The sequence below is a fragment of the Penicillium macrosclerotiorum genome, assembly GCF_028827735.1.
Source record: "Penicillium macrosclerotiorum strain IBT 26536 chromosome Unknown utg000003l_segment0_segment0, whole genome shotgun sequence".
In the NCBI taxonomy this organism is placed as follows: domain Eukaryota; kingdom Fungi; phylum Ascomycota; class Eurotiomycetes; order Eurotiales; family Aspergillaceae; genus Penicillium; species Penicillium macrosclerotiorum.
Window position 1 is genome coordinate 95,916 of NW_026643083.1, and position 16,821 is coordinate 112,736.

Consider the following 16,821-nt stretch of genomic DNA (forward strand, 5'->3'; position numbering starts at 1 on the left):
TAACTGGACATTATTTACAACGGAAATAGAGGTTGGGTCCATTTTTAGAACATCCGATCGTGTGCCCCTATCTCCCCCGTACGCCTACTGTCGGGGTTGCTGAGAATACCGAGAGTATAGTTCGGGGTACCATTGTTTGCCAACGTCCGGGTGGCAGAGGATCCGGTTTCTCAAATGCGCCTCGCCAAACTACAGGGTATCAGAGTCAATTGGAATTCTTAAGAGGAGATTGAAGCGCTCACGTACGCAGGAGTATAGCCGCGACAGAAACTCGCTGGGAACGTCGACGGCACGTTTCTTCCGATCGTCCGAAGCGGGGATGCGACGGACAATGTGGGATGCGGACTGCTTGAGCTCGTCCAAGGTCAAATCAAGCCTCACATCTAGGAAAAATGGATTACTATATCGGGTTTGAGAAGTGGGCGCCTGGGAGAAAGGAAGAAGTTTAATCTCCAGTCTGCCACATCGGTCCGGGAATGCATTGTCTTACAGTCACCCGGTGGGTGGTGGCGGCACAAACCCCACCAGTAATAGCTTCGAATCCTTGCTGGATTTTGATGACCAGATTGCCTTCAACTGGACGAACATCAATTCATTCGCCATTCTTGTTGAGAACCTGTAGTTTACCGGTATTATCCTGCGACAGGAAGGTGAAGAGGCCCGGAATCTTTATGCGGGCCAACGCCCTGGGAATTAGGGGCCGAGGGGGGCTATTTAACAAACTTGAACCGACTCATCTTCCCTTGAAAGACATCGAACGTATCTTCCGGGGAGGATAGACATTCTGCCACTAGATGCATAAATCGCTGCGCCAGTTCGTCAATCTTGGCAATATACTCCTCTACGAGCTTCTGTGCGCCGGGAGACTCTGGGTACTAGAGCCAAAATAGTGAGGATGATAATAAGGAAAGAAAAAAAATCACTTGGAGAGACGAAAGCCCGAAAGATCCTACCTGGTTTGAGCCTTCCAGTCGCTGCCAGAATGGATCTTTGTCGTCCATGATTTCATGCCTGGCGTACCAAAGTCATATTGCTATACCAATCAGTTTCGCTTGAATCTTCTATTACAGAAGGTGATCACAATTACCTCACGAAGGTCCGTCCGGGTAGCAGTGGTTTCAGCACCCAGACGAGTGTATCCAAGAAAGGAAGGTGAGTGAATCATATTGCAGGCTTCCTTTACAGCCGTAGGCAGATCGGACAGCTGAGGCAGTGCCGAGTGGGTGCGCTGTAATAGGCCCTATTTGACTTCCATTAGGATTATGACTACCAAACTCCACGGGCACCATGTCGGGTTACCTCCAGCCCTGTATTGGTCAAATAGAGAAACCCAACCACAAAGATGGCCTCCCGTAGTTTGGCAAGTTCATCCTCACGAGTCGCCGCGGCATGGAGACGAGAGTAGTCACCATGTTTTTATCTCAATTTACGACACAAAGAACCTTCGTAGAGCAGATGGCATCTCTTTGGTCGTCAACGGACATTCTCATCCAGGAAGCTCCAGACTATGGCGCAGTCAGGTGACTCTTTCCCCGCGCGGCTGAAGCGAGGCGCAATTACTCAGCCATTGCATACTTCGACCACCCCAGTTAACGTGAAGTTGCCCTTGAGTGATGCGTGGATGCATTCTATCCTTAGTGGAGTAATAGTGAATGGTCAAGGTCTGAGGTCCATGTCAGAGAGATATCTAACTATTCGGAGATTTTTTGGAGCGGGCATTCGACAACGACATATCCCAGGAGGGGGGTGTGAGGGAGAGAGGAAATTGTTGATGAAACAACCCAAGAACCTATTACGTCCGTGATTCCAGATGCATGGGTCCTCCATTGATGGAAATGCATGGCGCAGTCCGCCCTTCATCTTCCGGGCGCCAAGATTCCTGCCGCCGTGAAACCTCAGCAGCCTTGGCGCCACTCCGCATTCAAGACACCCAGTCCTCTGGAACTAATTTGTGGAAGTTCTTGAGTTGACTCGGTTGATATTTTCCTACCATAGTCGGGCTTGAGCTGAGAATATGCCGGAAATCCGGCAACCACGATCAACTAATCTCCCCGCAAATATACTTCATTATTCTATCGAATTTGGGCGCTTGGACGGGGTTGGTGCAGTCATTAATGATGCCAAGCCCCCAGTACCTCCCATGGATTTAGAGGAAATTCTAGCCCTGGCGTATGTATATTTAGGTGTCTCATAATTGATACCATGGCTGTCGGAGAATTAGGACGGATCAGTCCACCTATGCCTTTGTCGTCATGAGAGTAAATTGGGTTTTTGGATTCAAATGAGAAATTCCGTCCACAATTCTGATCAGGTCAAGGCTTCTGAAACCAAGATGAAAAGGGTATATGAAGACTAATGGTGTCTATATAAAGCCAGGTAGATATTCCCGTCTTCATGGTCTTCCAAAGAATTTAATTTCACAATTCCAATCGAGAATCTTTCCATAACTACCTTTCAATGGCCCCATCCAAGTGGATTGCCGCCGCACTTGCCGGCTACTTCTCTGGTGTCGCCCTAGGAGTGCCGACCTCCGCCTCGAGCTTCTCTGAAAGGCAGTTTGTGAAGCGTGCAAGTATCAACGATGTGAGTACGCATTCTAGTTTTGATCCTGTTTGAATTTGAGCTTAAAAATTGCGCCACAGGCTGCAACAGGCTACGCTAGTGAGAACGGTGGCACTACCGGTGGTGCTGGTGGCACAACCACCACTGTGTCGTCATATGCGGCCTTCACTTCAGCAGTCTCTGGCGATAGCGCTAAAGTTGTCATTGTCAGCGGCACGATCACCCAAACTGCTGATCAGGTTCGTGTTGGCAGCAACACCAGCATCATCGGCAAGAATTCAAATGCAATTTTGAAAAATTTCGGCCTGTTAGTGAAGATACACTGATATATTTCGAGAGCTCGGGAATAAGTATACTAACAGACTTTTTGCTAGCCTCGTGAAGGAGGAGTCCAACGTGATCATCCGCAACCTGGGAATTCAAAAAGTCCTGGCAGACAACGGAGACGCAATTGGCATCCGTGAGTGACATATGAACAAGGGTTGTCATTCTGACGGCTAACGTATCCTAGAATACTCCAACAATGTCTGGGTCGACCATTGCGATGTCTCCTCGGACATGGATCATGACAAAGATTACTACGATGGACTCATTGACGTAAGATTGGCGAGGCAGAAAGGACGAGTGCAGCGCGCAGATGACTGATAATTGATTATAGATCACTCATGCAGCCGACTATGTCACGGTCTCCAACACCTTCATTCACGATCATTGGAAGGCTTCTTTGATTGGACACTCCGACAGCAATGGCGATGAGGACACTGGACATCTGCATGTTACCCAGAACAATAACTACTGGTACAACATCAACTCTCGTACACCATCCATTCGCTTCGGTACTGGGCATATCTACAACAGTTATTTCGAGGCAGTTAATGATGGTATTAACACTCGGGATGGTGCTCAGGTTCTTGTGGAATCTAACCAATTCGTGGGTTCGGACAAGCCGCTCTACTCAACTGACGACGGTTATGCCGTGGCGAACGATAATGACTTTGGGGACGGTGAAAACACTGCCGAGGAAGGCACCTTGACCTCTGTGCCTTATGACTATGATTTGGTGGGCTCTGCCAAGGTCAAGAGTGCAGTTGTTGGGACTGCTGGTCAAACCCTGACCTTCTAAGTCGGGAATCACTGGCATTCCTTTTCATACTCCGTCGCTACGGGAAGACCATCCTACAAAAGGGATGTCCAGTAGGTTTGATATATGGAATGAAGTTTTCGCCATGATACAGTTCTAGGCATTGTAGCTCTCACTTCGTGAAGAGTAGTTCCTTTCGTATGTAATTATGACATGATAAGAGAAAGATGAAAATTGATCTTAGGGTATCGATAAAACTCAGAGCACCATCCTATGCATCCCATCATAACACCATAACCAGCCCGATGAAATGTGTGCCACCCCTATACGGTATGCTCCTTCAAAAATGAATGCAAAGACACCAGGTCCTCGCTTGGGGTCGGAGTGGGAAGAGAAATCTGGGCAGCATCAAATTCCCATGCGGCCTCTCGTTCGTCTCGGTGACTCCGGAGATAGAATGGCATCATCCATTCTTTGAGTCGACCTTCGAGATGACCCATATCCCGATTTCGATCCCACATTCGATGCGATTCCTTAAATGCACGGTTGATAGTGTCGCGACGGAGGCTTTCATATGCATCAAACACCTCTACCAAGGGTTCCGAGCGGTAGCGTGCTAGAATACGGGCAAATAGAATGGCATCATCCAACGCATACGCTGCGGACTCATCTCGTGGTGGCATCTGGAATCGCAAATTAGCCGCATTCGATTTCTGAATTGCGAAAAGGGACTCTGATTCAGCACAGACACATACCGCGTGGGCTGCATCACCAAGTAGGATTACACGGTTCATACACCATTTCCCTCCTGGACGGACTTGATATACCGGGTAGAGCATCCAGTCCGCCTTACTAGCCACCATATCCCGAATGCATGGAATCGCGGACTTGGAGAAGCGGTCGCGCATCTCGGCCCGAAGGGCACAACGAATTCCATTTTGTGTCGCCCAGTCCTGGCCGGGCTCGAGGCGGTAGAAACTTAAGTCTGCCTGGCTGAACTGAACAGTCGCCGCGGCGAATATTTGATCGCGATCCCGATCGCAAAAGCTTGTCAACATCGACCCGTGACGGGAAATATTCAAGGCCGACGATTGGAAATGAACGGAAGATGCAATCGACTTGGTCGGCATGGTGGCTTGCAAAAAGGACATGCCCGTATATTGCGACGGGCAGTCGGGATCAACCCAACGAGTGCGAACGGCGGAATGGACGCCATCACAACCAATGACCAGGTCGCCAATGGCCTCGGAACCATCTTGGAAATGCACCACTGCCTGTTCGTTGATTTCCTCGCCGCCAATCAGCTTTTTCCCTAAGATCAGTTCAATGTTGGGCGTCCGGTCGACCACGTTCATCATCGCCACAGACAGCACGATGCGCATCACCCGACGGCCTTTGTATCCTCCGAACCCCTGGCCATTCTGATCCACAAAATCTATTGAGCCAATTGCCCTGCCGGACCGGATCGAGTAGAGTTCGATTGCATCTACATCTGCTCCCCCTTCGGCGCCCATGCGATTGAGCTCATCCAGCACTCCCAATTGCGCCAAATGGCGCTGCGCTACCGGGGTTAGATTGATGGCGCCCCCAGACGTTGATAGGATGTCATGTCGTTCAAAGATCTTAATTTGGAGGTCCGGCACAAAGGGCGTGAGCTCTCTAGAGAGGGCGAGGGCGCATGCGAAGCCGGCAATGCCTGCGCCCACGACGATTATGTTGCGCGGCAGATGCGGAGAATCCATCGGGTTGATCAGGATGAAATTTTGAATTCACCGGGGCCGGGGTGTATATGTAGGCCACAGGCCATGCGTGTCCAGTCGAATTCGATCCGTGCTTCCCACACTAGCGAATCCACTCGTTCTCCGCACGAAACCACCATGGAACAAGTATGTTATAAAAATCCACCAGGGACCGTCTGGCCGAAGATTGTCGTGACGATCGGACGGTCCCCTTGTGAGCTTCTTGTCATAACTTTATAACCGATCTAAAGCCGTCGATAGAGCAAAAAAGGAAAAATCAAGGTTTCCTCGGCCGGGACAGGCGATCCTTCGGCATTGCGGGTGCCGCCCAACCGTGGAACCGTGGTGGAGCCCCAACACTGTAGAGGAGTACGGGGACAAATAATAATAACAACAATAGAGTAGATACTTTCAAATTTGTATCATCCACACGCGAGGACCCATGCCCACAGAAGGGAGACATGATAGATCACAAATGCTAGCGGTCCACCCGGCCCGTTGGTCATGTTTCAAACCGAATCCTCGGGATGAAACACAAAAGCGAACGTAGAGCAGCGGAGCAATTATATCCTTGAAAACGAAACCTCTAAACCCCAGGGCCGTTGAGACCGTTGAGCAGGCACACGACACAACGGATGGATGTTCCGATCCTGCAAGGATAAGGGGCAATTGCTCATTGCTCGGCCCGTAACTTGCCGCGGACGTGGACCCAGTCCCACCAGTTCCACTGTTTCTCGTCCTGCTCTTAATTCTCTCTTGCCCAACTAAGCATGGACTCCCGTGCTAGGGAATGATTCGTTCCGGCTCACTACATGGTCTGTTCTCCGTCTTTCGTACGAACTGGCAACAGCGTGAAAAAGGCGCTAGGAATGAACGTTCCACATGATAGATACATCATTGCCATAATCGATGTGGTTGGCGAATGAACTTTGCCCAATCCAATATTCTCTGCAGCCTTCTTCAAAATGAAAGTTGGAGGAGGATTCAGGAGATTTTTCATTTGTAGCTCCCTACAGAATTCAAATGCAGCTAGCTGCCGAGTGCTTAGGCAGTAGCTCAGAGGCCCCTCTTAGCGTATGTTGTTGTCATGGATGTGCGAAAGAGAAAAACTTCAATTTCACTTGGGACCCCCGACTCCAATAGCCGACGCAGACATAGCAAAGTGCTTTTGGCAACCGGCATTTTGAACCAACCCAGTAGATAAGCCAGTAATATGAAGTAGTGAACCCGATGGTGGTTGTGTTGTCACTACAACGTCTTACGGACTAATATCCAGTATGTATCAGGCTCAATCGGATTGTCCTCCCTTTTTACTGTACCTAGCGTGGATTGTACGGAGTACGGTCACTCGACTCTGGCACAGCTACCGCACAGAATCCTTCTGCTGTTATGTCTGCGATGACCAGGACTGAGATGGCCATATCAGACACCGCCCATTGTCCATCATGACCGATCCTCGGGAAATCGCGGGGACAAATGGCTCCGAATTCTTCTAAGCTCTAAGCGAGAAATGTGTCGAAAGTTGATTCTCGCTTTCTATGCAGAGTACTGTACGTATGTACATATGCAGGTTTGTATGCCAAGACCAGCTGAGGAAAATCGACAGGGATGCAATGCGACACCCGTGTCCTCCTTTTGCTTCCTAGCGCTTTTTCGCTCGAGAATTGAAGAAACCCGGGCGTGTTAGCGGCCGCTTTCTGCGGACCCCGACGGTCGGCTTACATAATCGTATTTTGTCCACGTTGCCACTAACAATGATGAAACCCATCGACAGCTTCCAATATTCTCCTATTTGCTATACATGGTTACCCCTGATTCTTTCTGAGTCTCACGCCCTCGTGATACTTCTTGGAACTTTGAGAGTTATCCCCAACTGCGATCTCTTTCCACCTGCCTTACCTTTGCTAGGCAGGAGGACTTTTCAAGTTGGTCTTATTCAGGCTATTTTGAGCGCGACGATAAATCATGTGCTCAGGGAAAAGAAACCGGAGTTTTCACCATACGCTCGAACCCTAGACGGATAAATCTCGGACATTGTTACAATTCTAGTTCTCTTTCTACAACAATACCCAAGGATCCCCCTCCTTTCTCTCTTTGGTCCATGTAAGGCTAGATTTATGGTGACATCATCCACCGTGTTCGATTTTAACTTTGGTCACCCACGAAGCCAACCTTTGGCTCAGGGCTCACCGAGGCGGTACCTGGATAGATTCTTTTGAACCGAACCAACCATTTTGGGCAGCAAAAGTTGTCTGAGGTGTTCAGACAGTGTTGCTCTCCCCGTTCTAGGATAGAAGAATAGTGTTTTATCCACGGGCCCTCGGGTGCTTTATACACGAAATAAAAACGAAGACAAGGTCAGCACCATGAGTTAGCTCTGTGTCATTGTAATGTATACGATCAGATCTTCTCCGCATATGTGTGTCTTGAATGGAAATCAGCAGGATAAAATAACACTAAACATCAAAAGAAATTGACAAAGGCAAAGAGAATCATCCATTCGTGAGGCATGGTATTGAACAGTCACAGCACACTCAATCGCTCATTATACTCATTATCGCAGATCCATTCATTACAACAGCGTCTCTTGATGACAGGCCAGTGTCCATTCTCCATCCGATCCCTGGCTCCAGGTGGTTGAGCCACTTGCTCGGTATTCCTTCTGCCCTCTGACTGCCCGAACTTTGTATGTGACCACGCCTGCCATCAGATCTAGAATAATTGTTCGGACCTCGTCCAGTTGGTATCCATCAAAGCGATGAAACGGAGGCTTCAGGGCGTTCTTGAACCCAGCCTCGTCTTCTAAGGTAAGGATCTCTGTCTGGGGGAACATGAGGTTGGCTTCTGGGTTGCATAGCTTTTGAATTGCCGGTGCCGGATCTGCGGACGTGAGGGCGGTCCAGAGCGCGAGCTCCTTATTGAGGAGATCTTCGCGAATTCGGTCGTGGATCGACGGCATTATAGAGGAAGGGGAGAGGTCGTGAATCGAAAGACTGGCCAGACCAGGTCAGATAGTGCGTAAAGGATGGATCTGTTCTCTGCCAGGGAGCACGTACCTAAAGACACCAGCAGAGAATGATGGCGGGGTGGGAGCGGATTGCAACGTTGGATGCCTCCGCCAGGGCGCCCTCGTGGTTTTAATCATGGTTTGCATCACCGTTGGAATGTGGACGTGGAACAATAGATTAATGACGTCATGGGGATGACGTTGGAGGTTGATTCTCCACGATCAGCGGCCTCGTCCTGTCACCTTCTAAGAATAATCGAGGTCTGACATGCGTCATGCCCCACGTTCAACGTCCCGCCTAGATTCGACGTTACTGGTGGCTTGAGCCCCGCGCGTCATCGGACCTCACCAGGCACCATAGGACCAACCTGCGTGGAGACACGGAGACCACGACGGGATCCCGATCGCGGGCCGACATTGTCCAGGGAACTTTGGATGAGTTTGTTGCATGCAATCTACAGACACGCAAGTCAGAAAATGGCCACCATTTTGGTTGTTCTGACAGACTGTGGAGTTGCTCTCACGTCTCGACGACTTGGCTACATGATCATTAGGAGGGTTCCACTCGATATTCTGCCAGGTATACAGATATTATCAATATCACAAGATAGTTCATCAGGTCCATCTAACCACTAGATTCCGCGAAATAAATATCGGCTCTCACTTCTAGCGAGGTGACTTGGGATCCTGATGTATGCTACGCTGCAGCAGATCTCCCGCATAGCAGGTGGGCTACTAATCCCAGCCAGTTCCGTAACCGGTTTGGTTTCCCATGGTTTCCAATTGTCTCCTGCATGCCCTGTATGCTGTTGATTAGAAGAATTGGGTGATGGCCATCGCCCCGTGCCGGATATAGGCCCATCAATCAACGGTCACAATCCCGATCTACATCTAACCTCCGGACGATTCTCAATCGGACGTGCAACGATGGGTCATGGGTGAGCGAGTCACATGGAGGACGAGGAGAACCCATCAAAGGGGGAAGAGAAAGAAGGAGAAAAATAGAGAGAGTGTGTGTGTGTATCATTGTGATTGCTATTGTTATCATTCCATTATCATTCGCATCAAGTGAAAATTCTCTGCGATGGATCCGCCGATCCCAACGCTGCAAAACCTCCGATCAAACGATAGCGGCCGATAAGGCAAAGTCGCGATTGCGACCAGCGATACACACCATTGGACGGCTCTGGCGCTGTTTATCGAAAAGGGGGTCGAGTCGATGGAGCTCGCCCGACAGCCGCCAATCAGCCCAGTTGTCGCCATCCCGAACCAAAGCTCGTCGCGGTCCGGTGCTGATCGCTGCCGGATTGGGAAGTTTGAATACCCACTTCTCATGGGTCGAGCGGTGCGGTGTATACAGTCAAAATCTGCAAGTTGAGCTCCGGGGAACGGGGTTTAAAATCGCTCGCATGCCCCCTGGCCTGGATTCTCTGCGACAGACACCGATACATCATCTCGCAAGATGCCTTCTCCGTGGACTCTAGTGTCGTCGCTGTTGCTAGTAAGCAGCACGGTGGGCGCAACGGCAGCCAACCATTTCGCTTCCCACGGGGCCAAGATTGCGCCTAAAGTCTTCATTGTTTCCATGGTATGTGCGCTCCTACTTCGGCTGTTCCAAGATCAAGATGGGCTGATATGAAACATGTAGTTCGAGCCGGAAGCCAACGCCTGGTGGAATATCCCGGAGTTCGACTTGCTCGCCCATAACATCACCATTCCGGGTCTGTCCCCCATCTACCCCGATGTGCATTGTACCGCAGACTACGAGATCTGCCAATTGATCACGGGGGAATCGGAGATTAATGCTGCCACCACGGTTGCCACCGTGGCCTTCTCGCCCTTATTCAACCTCACCCAGACCTATTTCTTCGTGGCCGGCATCGCGGGGGTGAACCCCAAGCGGACCACGACAGGCTCCGCGACCTTTGCCCGATATGCGGTCCAGGTTGCTCTGCAGTACGAGATTGATATTCGCGAGCTACCCCACAACTATTCCACAGGCTACATCCCCCTGGGTTCGGACTACCCCAATCAGTATCCGAGCAGCATCTATGGCACGGAGGTCTTCGAGGTCAACTCTGATCTCCGGACCATTGCCGCGAACTTCGCACGCAAGGCCAACCTATCGGACTCTGCAACTGCTAAGGCCTACCGTGCCCATTACCGCACCGTTGCCGGCGAGTATAAGGCGGCCACCTTGCCCCCGAGTGTGGTTGAGTGCGACGTGGCTACCTCGGATGTCTACTATAGTGGGAATATTCTGGGCAACGCCTTTGAAAACACCACCAAGCTGTTCACGAACGGGACAGGTGACTACTGCTCGAGCGCCCAAGAGGATAACGCCACTCTTGAGGCTCTGCTGCGTTCCTCGCTCCACAGCTTAACCGACTTTTCCCGCATCATCGTGATGCGCACTGCATCGGACTTCGACCGACCCTACCCGGGGGCTCCAGCCACTTACAACCTGCTTTACGCAGACCAGGGAGGATTTGAGCCGGCCTTGGAAAACATCTACCGCGCCGGTATTAAGGTGGTGGAGGGGATTCTCCGTGGCTGGGATGCAACTTTTGCGGCTGGTGTGCAGCCCAGCAACTACATCGGTGACATCTTCGGGACTTTGGGTGGTCAGCCTGATTTCGGCCCAGGCGTTGCGCAGGCCCTTGAAGACAGCGGTGCGTTCAAGAAACGGAGCATGCCCACTCGTTTGAGACGCCGCGGATAAACGGCTACCCTCTACTGTGGCAGTCACTACCGAGTCAGGCAGAGGTGGCCTTTCTGCCATTGCATGTGTAATTTAAAAAATTAGCGACGTAAACTTTGGTTGATTCACTTCAGCTAGATTCTTTATCAAGGTAACTATATTTACTAGGGAGTTCTTTTTCGATATTGGCCATTGGCTCTGGTATAGTGGACTTTGGTCTGCGCCCACACATCATAACTGATCTGATTGATCACCTTTGCAAACCATCCGACAGCAGACGATTTCCCAGGTACAATGACTGCCAAGTGGCGAGTTCAATGAAAATATGCGTCGCCGAACTTGCTAAGCAACTAAGCAACCGGGAGCGTAACCGCAGGGCTAGAAGCACAACCACACAAACTCCCCCTCCTATCATAAACCTACTGGACGATTATAATGCTCGTCCGGTCTGTAAGTCACTTCTGGTCGAATCACCTGTAGTTCGCATTGAGATTGGATCGAAGGTAGGTCAAATGTGTCCTATCTCCGTTAACGCCGTGATGACCGCCCTATAAACACGGCCCGCTTGGCAGTTCCCCTCCAACCCCTCATCCAAGCTCGCTTTCTCTCGTTCCTTTCAAGGGTAGACCTCATTCAGGACAAGTGCAGCACAATGAATGTGATTCAGGAACATAAAACAGCCGTGATTACGGGCGCCGCCTCGGGGGTGGGCTTTGCCGTGGCGAAGCTGTGTCGAAGTCAAGGGATGCACCTTGCATTGCTCGATATCGATCATGATAACCTGGCCAAGGCCAAAACGGTCCTGGCCGATTTGAACCCAAGCCTCATGACCGAAGTCTTTGTTCTCGACGTGGCCGACCGGGCTCTCTGGAAGGAGACCGCTCACCAGATTGGCAAATTGTTCCCGGAGATTGATCTGGTGGTGTTGAACGCCGGGAAAGGCTATCAAGCCCAGGGGTCCGCGGCGAAACGGTTGAAGCCCTGGCTGGATGGTGACTATTGGCAGAAGGTCTGGTGTCCTATGATTGTGTTTCGCCCTGATTGGGTCTCGCCCTGACTGAATTGACTCGTGGTACTTCCTCGCAGACTTTTGGCACGAATGTTTCAGGCCCACTGAATGGGCTTGAAGTTCTCCTTCCATTGTTGCTCGCCTCTCCGTCGACGACGGCCAAATCGATTGTCATCACAGGTTCCAAGCAAGGAATCACCAATCCGCCGGGAAGCAGTAATCCCGCCTACAATGCCTCCAAGGCGGCGATCAAGCACCTCACTGAACATCTCGCCCATGACCTACGCTCCGACCCAGCGACCGCGCACATCTCAGTCCATCTGTTGATTCCCGGCTGGACCTGGACCGGACTGATGGGTAATGTCGGCCCTACCGATGAGGAGACGATCACCAAACCTGCCGGGGCGTGGTTTCCCAGTCAGGTGGCTGAGGCGTTGCTCCACGGGCTCCAAACCGGAGCATTCTACATCATCTGTCCGGATGGCGAGACGGACCGTGCCGTGGACCAGGCGCGAATGAAGTGGAGCATGGGCGATGCCATTGAGGGCCGGCCAGCCTTATCGCGGTGGGAGGATAATTGGAAGGACCGCGCCGCAGAAGCGATCCAGGCAGACGCGGCCGCCCGGGCCACATCATGAAACCCGTTCCTCCTCATATCCTGCTTCCTCGGTATCTTCCCGCGAGCCAAAGCAGATGATAAGCTTGCCGTGGCTTCTCCTCTGCGACCGAGGGTGAGCGATTCATCGCGGGAATGGCTGCCGAGAGACTACCCAGGACCGGGGGTTGTTTCTCTGGGACGTTCTTATTTCTAAACTCTGGTATTTCTGTAATTGGTGTCGAGTAGAAATGTACAGAGTCAATAAAAGATACTTACTCTAGAAGCTTCATTTGTTAAATCAAACCAGTGCCGTGGGACCAAGCCGTCGGACGACTCATGGGTTCGGTAGGTGGTTTGGCGTCGCCGCGTCCGTCGACTATGCATCGCCGATGCAACCCTTATCGCGATGACCTCCCGACGGAGTCACCCAGGAGTTCCAGCATTCCGGTCCCGTCAATCTACCGTCTAGCTTTAAGGGGAACCTTGAAAGGTCTATACGGTTTCCTTGGAGGCTCTAGAAGGAATCTGGCACATTCTCACATTTTTGAACCCCGTTGAAACGGTATGTTCAAAGTGCCGCGGGCCGGTCGGTGGGCCCTCTGGTGCCCGCAAGCCACAATGGCGGTTCCTGAATGGCGGGATCTATGGAAGGAGCAAGAAACATTCTGCCCAAAAAGAAGAGAAAGAGAGAGAGAAAGAGAGACTCGAGCATAAATCTACTACAATAGTATCAATGTCACTTATGGCCTTTCTTTTCAATGAACTCGAATTCCTATGATCCTGGTTGGTCCAGCCTTCTATCGGGCATTCGATGACGTCTTGCACTGGCGCATCCCACGCCGCTGAACTTCTTCAGGCTCGGTAAAGCTGGATGCAACCGTCTCGGTCCCGACCAGTAGGAGAGAAAACCAGAGGCACCAAGGGACGGAGTGATAGGAGAACAGAGTACAAGGACGGAGTAACCACCCCAGTGGGGCCCCTCGGACCCTTCCAGCGGACTTTTGCGGAGAAAGAAAGACGTGGGGGTGTGCCCCCGACAGAGAGACTCTTTCCGGCTCAGCAGGATCCGTGGATGGGATTGGTCCCCGCGTGGTGCAGTATGTCGTCCAGCGTAGTTTCGGGGGTAGTCTGATGGCTGGATTGTGGCTTGGTTGGCCCCGGTTCGGGGGTGGGCTCAAGGGGATGCAACATTCTTGGGATCGCCAAGGGAGATGCCCGCGTAAGAGCGTGATAAGAAGCCAGCCCTCGTCTCCTTGCGCGGCTAAGGTCTTGCTCTTTTGTTCTTGTTCTTGTTCTTTCCGAAATTAATCTCGGCTGGTCTGGTGCTTTGGGGCTGGTCTGTCCATCGGTCTTTTTGGTCGCTGGGATCAGATATACTTCTTCACCCCTTCTTCTTCTTCCCTTTTCCCTGTGCCCGAACAACGTGGGACTCTCTTGCCCTTCATCCACTTCTCTTGCTCTCTCCCTCTCTCGCCAGTATGGGGTCAGGTCCCCCCCATCAACCGTCGCTGGACGACACTGCCAAATCCGCGACCTTTGGCACCGTGGACGAACCCGACAAGCTCCAGGGCTATGCATCGGCCCCGGGGGTCGTCGACGAGGTCACCCGGGTGGTGGACCATAAGGCGGAACGTCGCCTGTGTCGCCGATTTGATATTCGACTGCTGCCCATCCTGGCCATCATGTGTACGTGAATCGTTCTAAGAAGTCAACCCGGATCTCCCTATATGCGGCATAAATCCGTGCTATAGATCGGTCCTTTATACGATATATACAGCGAGCAAGTTGCCTTGACACATGTATACGAATATATACATGGCTATACTGGACATGCATGTTTATATCCATCGTGTCATCCATTGATCTCGCTTTTCGCTCCACAATCTGACGCTTTCTGCTCTCTCCCAGACCTCTTCAACGCCCTCGACAAGGGCAATTTGGGCAATGCAAAGACAGATGGCATGGACAAAGGTACCGCTCTCATCTGTAAATAGAACTGGAAAGTACTTCCTGCTAACCCTCCCCTCCTCCTATTTGGCGACTAGATCTGCATTTCAAGCCCAACCAGTATAACCTGCTGCTGTCTATTTTCTTCGTGCCCTTTGTGGTCTTTGCGCCACCCTTTTCCATGCTGGGAAAGAAATTCAGCCCCGCGCGGGTGCTGCCCATCCTGATGTTCTCATTTGGGGCTTTCACCCTGCTGTCGTCCGCCGCCAACAACTTCGGCGGCATCTTCGCCCTACGCTGGTTCCTGGGCATGTCCGAGGCCGCTTTTTTCCCGCTGGTGATTTACTACTTGACTACGTTCTACCGACGTGGCGAGCTGGCCCGCCGTTTGGCCATCTTCTATGCTGCCTCCAATATCGCCAACGCCTTCTCCGGCCTCATTGCCTTTGGGGTGTTTCAAATCCAGGGGTCCAAGCTACCCAATTGGCGCTACCTGTTCCTGATTGAGGGCGGTGTCACTGTTCTCTTTGCTGTCTTCGCCTTCTTCTACCTGCCCAAGAGTGCCGCCGAGGCCAACTTCCTGTCCGAGGAGGAGAAGGCTCTCGCCTTCCACCGCATTCAGGTCGACTCCAGCGCCGTCGTCAATGAGAAGTTCCGCTTCCGCGAAGCCATTACCATTTTCAAACATCCCACTACCTATGTCTTCCTCAGCATCGAAATCTGCCTGGGTGTACCGCTGCAAGGCGTCGCCCTCTTCATGCCGCAGATCGTCGCGCGCCTAGGCTACCCGACCGTCAAGACCAATCTCTACACGGTGGCCCCGAACGTGACGGGGGCAGTGATGCTCCTCGTTCTGGCCTTCTGCTCCGACTACACGCGCCTCCGCTCGCCGTTCATTGTGCTCGGGTTCTTGTTCACGTTCGCCGGCTTCATGATCTATGCCTCCATCGATGATGTGCACCAACAGCTGCAGCTAGCCTATTTCGCGACCTTCATGATGACCTGGGGCACTTCAGCGCCCTCCGTCATGCTGAGCACCTGGTACAATAACAACATCGCCCATGAGGGCCGCCGAGTGCTGTTGACCAGTATCGGCGTGCCACTAGCCAACCTGATGGGTCTGGTCAGTAGCAATGTGTTTCGGGAGCAGGATGCCCCCAAGTACATGCCGGCCTTGATTACCGTTTCGGCCTTTGGCGCAACAGGGGCCTGTCTGGCCGGCTTGCTGGGGTTGTACATGTGGCTGGACAACAAACGACGCGACCGACGGGACGGGGTGACCATGCAAGCGCGAGACATCCCCACCGAGCGCATGCGCGACGGGCCCTCCTCGCCGCAATTCCGCTGGTTTCTTTGACGGATGTGAATCAAAGAAGTGTATAATCTGGATTGCGTGGGATGTTCCGTTACCTCTCTTGTCTCTGCTGTCGCTTGTTGCTCCCATCCCTTCCAGTCTCCATTCTCTTGTATCTAAAATTCCGAGGAAAATCCACGAGTCGTGTAAATAGCGTACATATACTGTCGAACTCATAGATCTCTGATCCTATTTGGTGTAAAGTAATGTTTAGGTCACGGGGTAGCCATCTGCCCTGGGGCGCTCTTCCATCCCACGCTAAAGATTCCTTTAACCCCGCGAACAGACGTGGGGGGAGCTTTTGTCCTCTGGGGTAACCAGAGATAGCGGCGACTCCACTTCGGAAATGCCCACGTAGGAAATGGGCCCCTCGACGGGAGGGCGCGGGAGGTGGTCTTATCAACCGTGCTTGCGAGCTGACAGGAACCGAGTGAAGAAGGAGAGAAATCCTGATCATGTAAGACCAGGGCAGAAGACGGGTCTAGAAGGACGCAGAGTAATCAACGTCGATGTTTGCTTCATCCTTGGCCAGGCCAAGGAGTGACTGAAGGCGCGCCTTAGTCCAGGTCTCTGGCTGCCGGGGGTGAATGCCAATGGGGAGGCCATAAAAAGTCATTGGTCCTGACAATCTCCTGGAAGAGGTCTTTCAAACTCGACTGGATCACGTTACTATTGGACGGGGTTGCTGAACTTCAGTCGGTCCTGGCAAGCACGACAACAATCAGGACATCAGGACATCAGGACACTATCCTGGACAACATCCCTCTGATTAACGATGAACATTCAATGTCGCCTCGGTTCAGAATGAGCTCATCACTTAAAT

At 51.8% G+C, this 16,821-nt stretch overlaps 7 protein-coding genes across 7 annotated transcripts; 4 read left to right on the forward strand and 3 right to left on the reverse strand.

Moving 5' to 3' along the window:
* Positions 1-84: 84 nt before the first annotated feature.
* N7462_002919 (Oxoglutarate/iron-dependent dioxygenase) lies at positions 85-1,001 on the reverse strand (the record flags this gene model as incomplete). The annotated part of the gene is made up of 6 exons (XM_057074645.1): positions 85-189; positions 247-426; positions 491-576; positions 628-686; positions 724-875; positions 954-1,001. 6 exons carry the CDS (start codon positions 999-1,001, stop codon positions 85-87), a joined length of 630 nt encoding a protein of 209 aa, XP_056934150.1.
* A 1,456-nt stretch (positions 1,002-2,457) lies between these two features.
* On the forward strand, positions 2,458-3,685 carry N7462_002920 (pectate lyase family protein; the record flags this gene model as incomplete). Its single annotated transcript, XM_057074646.1, has 5 exons — positions 2,458-2,583; positions 2,643-2,869; positions 2,937-3,022; positions 3,074-3,159; positions 3,221-3,685. 5 exons carry the CDS (start codon positions 2,458-2,460, stop codon positions 3,683-3,685), a joined length of 990 nt encoding a protein of 329 aa, XP_056934151.1.
* Positions 3,686-3,966: 281 nt separating this feature from the next.
* N7462_002921 (FAD-dependent oxidoreductase) lies at positions 3,967-5,385 on the reverse strand (the record flags this gene model as incomplete). The annotated part of the gene is made up of 1 exon (XM_057074647.1): positions 3,967-5,385. The coding sequence occupies one exon, from the start codon at positions 5,383-5,385 to the stop codon at positions 3,967-3,969; it is 1,419 nt and encodes a 472-aa protein (XP_056934152.1).
* A 2,569-nt stretch (positions 5,386-7,954) lies between these two features.
* On the reverse strand, positions 7,955-8,341 carry N7462_002922 (uncharacterized protein; the record flags this gene model as incomplete). Its single annotated transcript, XM_057074648.1, has 1 exon — positions 7,955-8,341. One exon carries the CDS (start codon positions 8,339-8,341, stop codon positions 7,955-7,957), a length of 387 nt encoding a protein of 128 aa, XP_056934153.1.
* Positions 8,342-9,851: 1,510 nt separating this feature from the next.
* Positions 9,852-11,111, forward strand: N7462_002923 (purine-nucleoside phosphorylase; the record flags this gene model as incomplete). Its single annotated transcript, XM_057074649.1, has 2 exons — positions 9,852-9,977; positions 10,038-11,111. 2 exons carry the CDS (start codon positions 9,852-9,854, stop codon positions 11,109-11,111), a joined length of 1,200 nt encoding a protein of 399 aa, XP_056934154.1.
* A 631-nt stretch (positions 11,112-11,742) lies between these two features.
* Positions 11,743-12,737, forward strand: N7462_002924 (SDR family NAD(P)-dependent oxidoreductase; the record flags this gene model as incomplete). The annotated part of the gene is made up of 2 exons (XM_057074650.1): positions 11,743-12,099; positions 12,177-12,737. 2 exons carry the CDS (start codon positions 11,743-11,745, stop codon positions 12,735-12,737), a joined length of 918 nt encoding a protein of 305 aa, XP_056934155.1.
* A 1,438-nt stretch (positions 12,738-14,175) lies between these two features.
* On the forward strand, positions 14,176-16,001 carry N7462_002925 (putative MFS transporter; the record flags this gene model as incomplete). The annotated part of the gene is made up of 3 exons (XM_057074651.1): positions 14,176-14,383; positions 14,606-14,683; positions 14,743-16,001. 3 exons carry the CDS (start codon positions 14,176-14,178, stop codon positions 15,999-16,001), a joined length of 1,545 nt encoding a protein of 514 aa, XP_056934156.1.
* Between the last annotated feature and the right edge of the window lie 820 nt (positions 16,002-16,821).